Raw genomic sequence first — 13,171 nt, forward strand, 5'->3', positions numbered from 1 at the left:
TGATCAGCAGGCAAAGGCAAACAGCAACTAAATGAGCTTGCCCCCCCGTCAGGGAAGATAATTGCATTTCACCAGCATATTTATGTGGCAGACACACTACCATTGCAGGGTACCACTGATGAGAGTGTCATTTTTTTTCCCCTTTTTCAGTTTTCAGTGTTTTATGCTCGCAAAACTCTCATTTATTGCTTAAGGGACACTACTGGGAGCCTTTCTTTTCAATTTCTTTTGTTTTGTTTTGGATATTAGTTGTGTTTGAGGGCGGTAGTGTTTATAGTCATGAGGACAGGTGGATGTGAAGGTGGTATAACAGCTTCTCCCCCTGTCTCTCACTATGTCTCACACCCTTCTTTTCCCTCTTAGTTCCCTTGCGTCTTCCCTCCTTCCTCTATGTCTCTGTTTCTATTAATAATAACTGGATAAAGTTGTCTGGGAATTTCAGAGGAACACTTTGTTATGGCCATCCCTCCTGCTAGGTAAATGAGAGGTGGGAGCTTCAGTGCTGTTCGCTGTATGAGATTAATATGCAGCTCCCCTTTTTATTTTTAGAGGAACATTATGGGCTCACTGCCCTGTCATTACTCCTCAAGTAGCGGCAGCAGCTTCCACTAGCTCCTTTCTCTAAACCTCTCTCTGCTGTCTCACTCTCTTACACTCGCTTTCTCTTTAGTGGGTGGACACAATAACAGAAACATCTTTCACTGCAGTTACCCTGCTGCAGACTCCCAAATGTGTTGATTTTAACACACACACAACCTGTTTTGGGGGATTTAGTTACTCAGTATAATGTCACTTAATTTGTATTTACTGCAGGTTTTTTTTAATGATATTGCAAGTGTTTCTATTATTTTGTCCACAGCTGGTTTTTCCTTCCTTTTCTCTCCCTTCACCCTTATGTCTGCGTCATAGCTATGGTAATGATCACTCTTAAACTCACACTCATCCGTGCAGAAACACACACATCTGAACACACGTCACCTTTTCTATCTCTGTATCAGTTTTTATCCCTCTCATCATCCTCTCTGGTCCTCTTATCATGTGTTGAGAGGCTGTCTGCTCAGTTCTTTCTCTCTCTCTCTGCCTGCCAGGAGATGGAGGGGAGATTGGTGAGATTGCAGTGAGGTTGCGTTTGACACCACCACAACTTGTGATTGCTTGGATATGAACCTGAGATGAGATCTGTGGCTGGATAATGTCAGGTAGCCCCACCATTTATGGGTGCAAGCGTTTATAGAGATCATGGTATAAAGCTTCTAAAGAAATATAGTTTTATTTCATGGAAAAATTAGAATTGGAATGTTATACCAAAATTAAGGAAGTGAAATGAAAAAGTCATTGTTTGTTGACAGCCATGACAAAAAATCTTTTGGCTACGCCATGAAAATGGAAATTTTCTTATCTTTTTATTTGACATTATTTTATTTTATGCCGTGAGGTAAAACACAACCATGACATTGTTCAGAAAAACTGTTTATTTTGCTGATGGAGATTTGCATGAAGTGTGACAGAAAAGCTTTCGCATAGCTTTGAGTGACACTTGAAAGTTTTTCAGCCTGTACCTCTCACAACAGCATGCAGATTGTTACAAATTGCAGATTGTTACGAATTTGAAAATATAAGATGTTGGTATGTTCTATTTTTTACATATTTCTAGATTGTACTGTAAGCAATACGGTTATTTGGATCAAATTAATACCTTGATCACAGCTGCAAACCCTCTTTTTTTATTTCCTGTTGCTCTGATTTTTAAAGTTGATGTTAGACTGTATTTTGTTTTTTTCCGTGAAGGACAATGTGTAAGAAAAATATCTGATGATTGGTTTCAGTTTGATGTAGGTTGACCACACCAGAATAATACCCTGGAGTCCCACTGCAAGATGTGATTTGGATTAGTGTTGCAGGACCTATATTCTTGTGTGTGTCTTTGTAAACCTAATACCTGGATACTACGGAGGTGAACACCCTTCCTTATAATACCCAGCATGCCACTGGAGAAGCCTAATGAGCAGATGACACACACAGGGGACCACCATGTTTACAGGAAATGCTGTCCCCTCGATTGTCTGTGCTGGTGTGTGTCTTATACTGGGTGCTTTGACAGTATAGATATAACAGTTCTACACACCACATGCAAAATGTTCAATAAGTTGTGTTGTGTGTGCGTGTGCTTGTATGCCTTGGCTGTATGTCTAATGCTGAGACTTTGCAAATGACCTAAGGACTATAGGGAAGCTTATTTCTGCAACCACTTGCATTTCCTCCCTAATTGTTCCTCTTTTGCCCATAAACCTCCTGCTTTATGTGTGTGTGTGTGTGTGTGTGTGTGTGTAGGTATGTTAAAGAGAGAAAGAAGGTCCTTTTCTCTCTGCTAGCAGCAGTGTCAGCAGGTGAGCTGCCCTATTGGGAGAAAAGAGAGAAATCGCCAAAGCATGCAAATTGCTACTCCAAGGGGAGAATCAATTAGGTGCATAGTGGCTGGAGCAGAAAGAGAAGGAGGGGCAGAGAGGGGCAGGGGTCCATGCAGAGAGATGGTGCAGAGCTATGCTGATCACCTCCTCTGAGACAATGCATTACTCCTCCTCTTCTGTCCCCTTTCTCAATCCATGGACTGATCCTATTGGCTGAAGCTCTCTCTGCACACTGACTTTTAAACCTCCACTGTGCCTCAGCCTCATTCCTTTTTTTGTCTAGCTCATTTCTTTGCTAAGTATAGATTGTGCTAGAGTCTCAAGTGTGTGGCCTCTTCACCTGTTTTCCTCATTATTCTTTGTAAAGATGCTCTGCTCTAATTTGTGCCTGATAAAATTAGAACATAGATCACATAATAGATACTTCATATGAATAATGTATATCTATCAGTGCCATGTGACAGACTTGAATGTTTAATCATTTGTTATAATGTAATCTTTCTGTTCATGTTGCTGGTTTTCACTGGGTTTTGTCTCTTCCCTCTTTAGGTACATAATGTCCTCCATCTCAAGAAAGGCTTGATCCTAATTGGCTGACTGTACTGGACTGTGCCACCTTCCCTCTCCTCGCCACTCCCAGCCTCAGCACAGCCATGACGTCCTTCACCAGGATACAGACCTGCTTTTTTGTATGCTGCTTCCTGTCTAGTATAGCACTTCCTGTGACGTCACAAACAGTGGTGCAAGCCTCACAGGCCCACAGTGCCGGCTCCCAGGTGATCACGGCGTCCCTTCAGGAGGAGGAATATGCATCATTTCGTGCTGAGAACCCTGAGTGGACATTCAACCATCTGGCGGTGGACTATCGCAATGGCAATGTTTATTTGGGAGCCGTCAATCGCATATACAAACTGTCTCCTGGCTTGGAGGTCCAGGTATCCCATGAGACTGGCCCGGATGAAGATAACCGCAAGTGCTACCCACCACGTATTGTCCAGCCTTGCAGTGAGCCACTGACACTCACCAACAATGTCAACAAGATGCTTCTAATGGACTATCGGGAGAACAGACTGCTGGCATGTGGCAGCCTCTACCAGGGCATTTGCAAACTCCTCCGCCTAGATGACCTCTTCAAACTTGGAGAGCCCTTCCACAAGAAGGAGCACTACCTCTCTGGTGTCAATGAGAGTGGCTCTGTGTTTGGCGTCATTGTGTCATATGGCAATGCCTCTCCAGACATGCTGTTTGTAGCCACAGCAGTGGATGGCAAGCCAGAGTACTTCCCTACCATCTCTAGCCGCAAGTTGGCCAGAAACTCGGAGGAGGATGGCATGTTTGCCTATGTCTTCCATGATGAGTTTGTGGCCTCTATGATTAAGATCCCCTCAGACACTTTCACAGTCATCCCAGACTTTGACATATACTACATTTATGGCTTTGCCAGTGGGAACTTTGTCTACTTTCTGACTTTGCAGCCTGAAATGGGGGGCGGGCCAACCACTGGATCCTCCTCTGCTGGTCGGGAACAGGTCTACACCTCCAAGATAGTCCGCCTGTGCAAGGCAGACACCGCTTTCAACTCCTATGTGGAGGTGCCTATTGGATGCATTAGTGGCAACGTGGAGTATCGATTACTCGAGGCGGCCTACCTGTCCAAAGCTGGTGCTATCCTGGCACGCTCACTAGATGTGGCACCGGATGACGATGTTCTGTTTGCTGTCTTCTCAAAAGGCCAAAAGAGGCGTCCACGGCAGGCCTCGCAGGACTCTGCTCTGTGTGTCTTTTCTCTGCGGAAGATCAACGAGAAAATAAAGGAGAGGCTGCAGTCGTGCTACAAGGGTGAGGGCACACTGGACCTGGCCTGGCTCAAAGTCAAAGATATTCCCTGCAGCAGTGCGGTGAGTACTACTAGAATACACACACACACACACACACACACACACACACACACACACACACACACAAGCAAGCATTTTGTGACTTTCCACACTTTTTATTCCATACCTACTTGGCGTGCACAAGTATGCACATTCTCTACTGTAACATGTAGTACTGTACTCCTAATTTACCAGAACAGCAGGACTTGACCAGTTCTGTTTAAGGTAGAATGTATCAAACCCACTCATTTAGGAAAAGGGTGTTTCATCAGAATGTATTAAGAAAAACTAATAACTGATGATGATTTCTTATTGTTTTAATAATTTGTAAGGGACACTACAGGTGAGCATCTCTGGAGGAAAATCAGTTGTGAAGGCTCTCATGTAACTATAATGAGCTTGGGTGCACTGCGGGAGGCCTTCATGAACACTGTGTTCTTGGGTGGGTTCATGCTCCATTCCATTACGATGAGATATTAACCATCCACTGCCTCTTTTAATCCGCTCACCCTTTAAACAATGCAGCTGAATGCTCAGCCAAATTACCATAATTCCATTCTCCATAACAGCATTACAAATTCAGTGATTCAGTTCATTTGATTTCTCACTTTGTGCACATAAAAACAAGGTTAAATTGGGTGTTACATGTTTAGACCACCTTCACAAGCAGCCAAAGCTGTTTCATGCCTTTTTTTTCTTGATCTCATATTACGTTAATAAAAGCCGCCAACCTCAAGAAATACACAATTACTTTGATCAGGGCAGTCGCTATCATGTTCCTCTACATAGCAAGCATGGCTAGATGAACCATGTGCTTACTGTTGTTAATTTTGAGTTCAGAGAGGTCTAGATAATGGATTAAAATGACAGACCACACTTAGAGATCGATGCACTGAAAAACAGACCTCTTTTAAAAGTCTAAAAGTCAAATTTTTGCAATGGATTTGTGGTAGATTTTCTATAACTATGTAAGTACACTATTATATATAGTGCAGAAGTGAGTGCATTCAACCTCCATAAGCTTTGTACCATAAGACAGGAAGACTAAATGAATGCACTGGTGAGCTTTACCAAGAAATATAATCATTTGAATGACTTTCCTCTCTCAGGCCAGTCAACCTTATCTACAAGAGCTACATATGAACATTTATACAGCCACAAATACTTGTAACAAGAATTTGATTTTGGTCATGGTCATATTTCAGAAACATAAATTTGACCTTCTCCCTGCTGCTCAGTCCATATTGTTCTGACCTTAGCCATGCACTATCTTGCGACATTATGAAGTTGACCCTCTCTTGTGTTTGGTTCTGGAATCACAGTGTTTATCTATTAATCCGTCTCTGGCACGACACACGTTCCGGGGCGCCTTTGTCTGCTGCTTGAGGGCCTGATAAATCATGCCTGGGGTGGAGCTGTCAGCAGGGAGAGGAAGTGTGAGGGAGCACACAGGGGTTAGCGCTGAGGAATGATGCCATTTCAGCATGCGCCACGGTATCACCACCACCACCGCATAAATTAGACCCTGCTGAACAAGTGACGGTGGACTCTGCAGGAGATAGATGAGTTCTGACACACATACACACACACACGTGCCACCACACTTCTAAGTATGGCTACTGCAGAGGTGGAGATGGTGGCTTTTAAAGGCAGTGGGAGGCTTTTGATAAAGTAGAAGAATAGCAATAAATTAATTGTTATATGAAAGGCTTATTAAGTGATTTATTAAAATGTAGATCAGATAATTCTAGGCTGCTTTAGAGTGGAGTTGATTCTGCAGCCATAAATTAGGAGTCATATTTACATGGACACAAACACACACGTAAATCAGAGCCAATTGCTTGAGCATTAGTAAATTAGCAGATGTAAATTTAGGCCATATATATTTCCTATGAGTGTTTCACAATGAGAACATATTACATGTTACAAGATATAGAGTTGTGGGCAAACTCATCTCGTGTGTGTCTGTGATGGATGGTTGCCTTTCTAATATCCCATGCTTGATTTTGTTATGAATCGTTGGTTGTTAGTCTGTGATTAATTCCTTTGCTGCTTTAAATGATGCATGACTGGGAGCGCCGTGTCTCCCTTATAATCAGAAATGTAGTTTAAAGTCATCGTTCACATCTTCTCCACTCTGTGCTTCCCTTGGGTGTGGAGGGCCAACATAGACACACACAGTACACTTACACACACGCTCTTTCTTGAACAAGGTTGCTCAGAGAATTTGTGGAAGTCAGAGTGCTTTTTGGGTTCCTGCACTCATAAGACACTCTAATTGAGGAATCACACTACCACATGAATATCAAAAACTGGTCTTACTTACTCTCTTACAACTCTTGCACTTTTCTTACACAATCTTGCTCTACTTTGTCTCATTTTTTCCTGTGAAGAATGTTTGATTATTTTTAGATCAAAGATGGAATTAAGACTGAGTTCTACTTTATGTATACTGTACGTAGATAGTGTATGCAGGTGTCTTTCAGATACAGTTTATTTGTGTAATTAAAGTTCAAAATAAAAAATAGATACTAGTGCAAAGTGTAGTTTAACATATTTCTGAACTCACTTAAAGGAACTCTGCACACCAGAGTGTGTCTGTGTGTGTATATACATATATATATATATATATATATATACATATATATATATAATTATTTATTATTGTACAACCTTTATAAAAATAAATCCTCTAATAGATTAACAATAAAGTTGTTCATCCTCTGTGATGATGAGTTTTGTACCCATTAGGAAGTGTATCAAAAACTGAAACTCTTTGAGATACAAATGTTTTGGAACAAGAAATAATCAAATCATCAAAGTAGGCATCAATATGTTCAAGGACGCAGTTACATTTACAGGACACAAGCCTGAGCAGGACAGTATAAACACAGACCTTTGTTGTTTTATACCGTCTTTTAAGAGGCTTTCAGTCGGAGTGGGAAAGATGGAAAGGGGGAGAAGTTGAAAAGAAAAAGTATGTGCAGAGAGTGGCATGATGGGCGAGAGAGCAGTAGAGAGCATAGACGGTAAGAGAGGGAGTGAGGCGGGGGATGCTTCCTCTCTCCCCCAAATGGCCACGCTTGGCTGAGCCACATAATGCGTGCTCAACAGTATAAGTCTGCAAAGGGCCTGCATCCATAGATCATTGTGAAGTGGCATGTGACCTATAAAAAAAAACGCTGCCTGCTCCCTCCATGTTCACTGTGTCAGCAGAAAAAAAAACAGAACAACAAAACAGCGGGATCGCAATAAATTCACTCTCTGCTCTCTTCGCTCTCATCCTTGATTCATTGTTCATTGCCTGTGCTGCTCTTTTCTCCTTTTGACTGTCCTCTTCATGTTCTTATAAAAATAGTTGCCGCCATCCCATCTTCTCATTCTGTTATTCTCCCCATCCTTGAGTCTGTCTTTCTCTCCCCTTATTTCCTCTCGCTATGCTTTCCATAAGCACACAGTAAAGTACCGTCTCTCACCCCCCCTCTAAACATGGATGAGAAAATTACAAGGTCGACTGTAAGTCCCTGACAGGCCACGGCCATCCCCTCATCCCTTCTGCTAATGATCATTAATTACATGTCATTAACTAACATGCCACGGGCTATTCTTCCACATTTGTCATGTGCTATCGACTTCACATTCTGAATTCACTCCAATTAATTAGATTATTCTACTCGGCCGCCACTGTTTCTTTGAGTCTTTTTCTTGATCTCTCTCACACACGTGCTCATCCCTCCCCTGTTTCATCCTTCACTTGAAAGGACCTCTTCCAATATGGCATTCTCTGTCTTCCCCCATGCTCATTTTTCATGTTACTGACTCTTTTCTTTCTGTGTGTGACCAACCTTTTGAATGGTGTTGTCTCTTGCGCTGACCATCTCCATCCCTCCTTCTCCTGATTGCGGAGCTTAATCAGTGGCTGGCTGCTGCTGCTGATGAGTCAGTCTAGGCCACATCCTCAGGAAGGGAAAGGCTAGTGGATTCATTAAGAGCATCCAGACTGCTCCCCCCACCTCTCCCCACTTCACCCCACTCCATCCACATATCCGCTATCCTGCTTGCTGGCTGACTCACTAATTAAATCTCCATACATGATACCACTTGCTAAAGGTCAGAATCCATCACAATATCATTATTCTGTGATTAAACAAATGTCTCGCTTCCTTCACTATACTCTGCTGGCTGGCCTCCACCTGAAAACACGACTGAATTGTGTGCCTTCATTTCTTTTCCCCTGTTGTTTTTGTCTTTTGTGAGCTCTGTCTCTCTTTTCCCACTATCTAATTCTCTTACTCCCCAGTGAGTAGGACTGTGCAATATTTGAAAAGTCATTTAGCAAAATACATTGAGTTAGCAGTTAAATTTACCAAGCTCTATATCAAATGAAATACAGTACAACAGCTAATCCAATCCAGCATTCAACACAAGAAATCATACCTTTAAGAAGTTTATCATAGTCACACATTTGTTTGAAACGGTCTTGGAGTGCTGTATTGTTGAACTGTATAGCACTATTTTACATCTCTCTAACACATCAACAAAAAAGAAAATATAAAAGCTGTTGTATTAGATTGAGATGGATGTAACTAAGTATACCTAATAAACTGTCAACACTGTGTAGTCTGTATAATAGGCAGACTTGTTTTTCTCAATTAATCTTTCTTTTTTTTGAAATCACGAATAAATAGTGTTTTGGGTGAAAAATAAGATGGTAATGTCTAGTAATCATTCCAAAAGAAATAATGAAAGATTTTCTGCCAGTACACAGTGAGGAGGTGGAAAACATGGGTTAGGAAGTTATCTGACACATTTTTCTCTTCATGATATTGAGTGCTATTTTCAGCTCCTAGTTTGATTTGTGGGTTTGTTCTTTTTTTCCCTATCTCTGAATCTCTTGAACTCCCATCTTGCCTCTGACATTCTTCTACCTTCTTTCTCTCCTGGGTCTGCTTTAGTGATGTCTCAGTTTCTTTCCAAAATCGTCATGCTGTTTCGTTAGTTCCTGATTTGATTGTTTTCCCTAACCAATATTTATTAACTGTTGTAGCTTCTCAGCTAACGGTTGGCAGGTGCGAGCATTCGCAAACATGAATTAACAAAATATCACAGGCTTATCAAAGCCTGCCTCCTCGCATTGAAACCTGCCAACAGAGCATGCAACTAAATCAACACCCTAAGAATTGTGCTTACTGCCTAGTATACCTATACACACTCCAATAGACACAAATGTGCTGCTTTTTCCAGTAGTTTAGTATGAATGGTGCACCAAGCCGCACTATCATTCCCCGTTTTGCATTCTATAACTGCACTGATCTGCCAAGACTGATGGTACATCTTCCTTGAGATGACATCACTGTCAGGCAACCAGCCCTGTGTGTGTGCGTCCACATATATACATATATATATATACATATATATGTATATATATATGTATATATATAATCTCTTTCTTCAGTCCTAATCATAGTGGCTGGTTTTTGAAACAGTCCCCAGGGCGCCATACAAAGGGGAAGTTAAATCTACTTGACGACAGCTCTTGTACTCCACGACTCTGGTGCATTCAGACTGAGTTTTGAGCACGATTCAGTCAGAATGCTGCAAAAAAAAAGCTCTCTTTTAACAGAACAAGAAAGAGCACTGAGCCCCAGCCATCAGGAACAGATTCACAAGGACTCCTGCTCTTACCGAGGCAACAAACTGCACATTTGATTTGAAGATTAATTACATTTTTCAGTTTAGCCAGTTTATCTCTGTTTATCATTGAATGTGTTGTGTATGCATGCTCCTGTCTCTCTCAAAACATGCTATTCTTTTTTGTGTGATTACTAGATGCGACATTTTACATCCCCATGTTGGGTTCTCATTCATCTTAATGCCACACCTACCTGCCCAACATGATTTTCCCTCAAACTAATCTCTGGATGCTTCGTATAAATTTCCTCCTAGAAATGTTTTACTGCTCCTGCGCTCCTGACAATATATTTTCAGTGTAATCAGAAGTAATTCTGTGTGTTTGTAAGAACATTTGACCAGCAGGGCTTTGATGCTGAGGCTCCTCACTTCCCTTGGCATTCTGCATCTCTGCCTGCAACAGGCATCTAAAAGCAGAAGAGCCTTCAGATGGCTCAATTGGGTATAAGGTTGGACAGTTTCCAAAACAGACAGTTGTTGTGAAGAGGGAAATGGGAAAATGATTTATGGAGACAGGACACAAGTGGGAGAGTGAATTGTGCATTGCACATCACACTGTGTTTTACTTCATGTTGTGTGTGTGATGGTGTGTTCTGTCACACGTTGCTAGTGTGACGGAGGGCACCATGGATCAGTAATCAGACGGACTACATCTTGGCACAATAGCCAGTGGTCCGTCTGATACATAACACACACACACACACACACACACACACACACACACACACACACTCTCTTACTCATGAAGGGTAGAGCTTCATTTAAACTTGCTGACTCAAAGGTTTTAGCTGAATAGAAATGGCACTAGACGCTAGCTTTCAAGCAATGTAAGCCGATCACAGAGAATATCACAGACATAGAGAAGTCATGTACAGTTTACATAACTCACCACAGTAGGAAGTGGAATTTCCACTTTGAATGGAAATAAACTTCATTTGAGTATTTATGAACCAAATCAAAGTCAGTCTGTCAGTCTTTTCCAACCATCACATTTGCAGCCAATCTCAAATAGTGCACTCAGTTGCCAGTTTATTAGGTATACTAGCTAAAACTAATGCAGTCTAATACAGCAGTCCTGCAATAAATCCTACCTTCATGAAGTCTTTGCTCTGTAACTGGGGAGACATAAACACATACTGCTTAAGGCAACATAAAACTGTTTCCATTCAAACAGTCTAATTTGTCTACTTCCATATACTAGTAAAATAAGAATAATATCCTAAATTAAATTGTTTATACATAGGAAATAAACATTCAGTATACATCAAATTATTCCTTTAAAGGATTAAGGCTGACATACTTTAGATGCCTTCTAATCATTGTGAACTAAACATTCTTCTGCATATCTTGATATATAGCCAAAGTAATGAATACCATTTTTGCAGATGCTTTACTTCAAAGTGACTCACTGCTGCTGCAGGAGTCATACAGCCAATGTTTTAGTGTAGTTAAATTGAATGTTGACATTATATCTTACAATGAATGCTGCAAACCCACTTTGTCATGACATAATTCTCTAGTGCCGCCAATCATTCTGGCAGGTCAGTCATTTAGCACAGTAGGGCTAGAGGAAATACTGGATTTCTAAGTGGCTAATTATACAAAGAGCAACCACTGGGATACATTTTTTATTTTTATTTTACTCCCCCAGTCTTTCTTTGTAAGGGAAGTTTTCCCATGTAATCACCAATAACTCCACAGTAAAACAAGCTAATCATGGACAACAAATGTAGCATGAAGACTTTTTACAATAAAATCTAAGTGCAGAATCAGCATACTAAAATTGATTGAGGAAGAAAGTCATTGAAACTGCCACGTGGAGTATAATAACTGCTTTAAAAAGGAATCGCTAGAAGTGCAAGAAAATTGACTCTTTGGAGCCTCCAACGGTTGAGCAGCGACATAAAGCAAAATGTCTCTGTGGTTTAATGTGTGTCATTAACTTTGTGAACTTGCAGCCAATGGAATGGGCCCTCACAACAGTGCAAGCCCAGATTAGGCCATACATCAGAGAGCGTTGGAGAGTGGATCTTTTTCAGTCCCCACTAATCGCATTGAGCAACTCTCTTTCTCTTTCGCGTGCGCCCACTGCCCCCTCTCTTTCTCTCCACTCTGTATCTGCTGATCCCTCTGCACAGTCCAGAAGAGAGCTCTCTTTGTGCTGGTGCTGGCAGGCAAACAGAAGCAGAGAGATGGATATGGCTGAGAGTGACCTGATTCTGCCTCAGTGCCTGGCCTCTGTCCAAATACAGAGACTCTGCTCTCCTGTCCCTCTGTCTTTAGGGAGGAACCCCCTGTCTTTCTCCTCTGTTGCTACGCTGCGGGACGCTGGCTGAAATACCTACCAGACCTGAGCAAGACTTGAGTCTGTAGTTTCAAGTCATTTGAGTTGTTAGTTGCTGTTATTAATCTAGCTGTTCTTCTTATTTTGCATACATATTAAGATGTGTACAACTTATCACATCTGCACCAGTAATAATTTATTTAAATCATATATCTGCAGCATCAAAGGAGACACTGAGCCTTATTCACTTTTCCTTACTTTTTCACATTAATTTTTTCATAGAAACTAATTTAAGATAGATAAGAGCGAGAAAATAAAGAGTCTTATATTGGATGCAGTCTGTTAGCATAAGTAAATGCCCAAATAATCTTATTTAATGAATGATCCTCAAGGTCTACATGTAGTCAGTGTTTGCCAATGCTTGGGCAGCTTGTGAAGAACTGGCCGTCAGAAGTTAAGACCGAAATGGTTGAGAGAAAAAGCAGTTTGAAAGCACATTAATGAGATGGGTTGAGTGAAAGAAAAGGCGCATAAAAAGTGATAGAAGCAGTGACAGCAGTGTCTTATTGGCAGACAATGTCAAGGGCTACGTTGATATTATTTGGTATTCTGACTAGAGACGTCTTTGGCATCACAACTACAAATGTCATGTTTTGGTGGTAGCGTAATGAAAATGTGTCTGCTTCCTGAAAGGGCTGACAGACAGAAAGTATATTTCATTAGATTGCCAAATGCGGGACAGAGATGGCAGCTGTGATTGGCAACCGGCAGAAATAATACAGCATGTGTCAGTGACAAAAGATGAAAACACACAAACACACATTTTCACACATATAAAAACATCCTTTTCTTCACATGCATCACCCCTCACTTAAACAGACACGCACACAAACGTGTTGACAGAAACAGAC

General features: G+C 41.3%; 1 protein-coding gene across 1 annotated transcript in view; it reads left to right on the top strand.

Annotated features, from left to right (window-relative positions):
- Positions 1 to 3,061: 3,061 nt before the first annotated feature.
- plxna4 (plexin A4) overlaps positions 3,062 to 13,171 on the top strand; it is a 189,521-nt gene continuing 179,411 nt past the window's right edge. Inside the window, exon 1 of the mRNA XM_070929103.1 lies at positions 3,062 to 4,306. Within this exon, the coding sequence (XP_070785204.1) occupies positions 3,062 to 4,306 (1,245 nt within the window). The remainder of the gene's footprint in view (positions 4,307 to 13,171) is intronic.

Source organism: Enoplosus armatus, chromosome 22 (genome assembly GCF_043641665.1).
Source record: "Enoplosus armatus isolate fEnoArm2 chromosome 22, fEnoArm2.hap1, whole genome shotgun sequence".
Taxonomy (NCBI): domain Eukaryota; kingdom Metazoa; phylum Chordata; class Actinopteri; order Centrarchiformes; family Enoplosidae; genus Enoplosus; species Enoplosus armatus.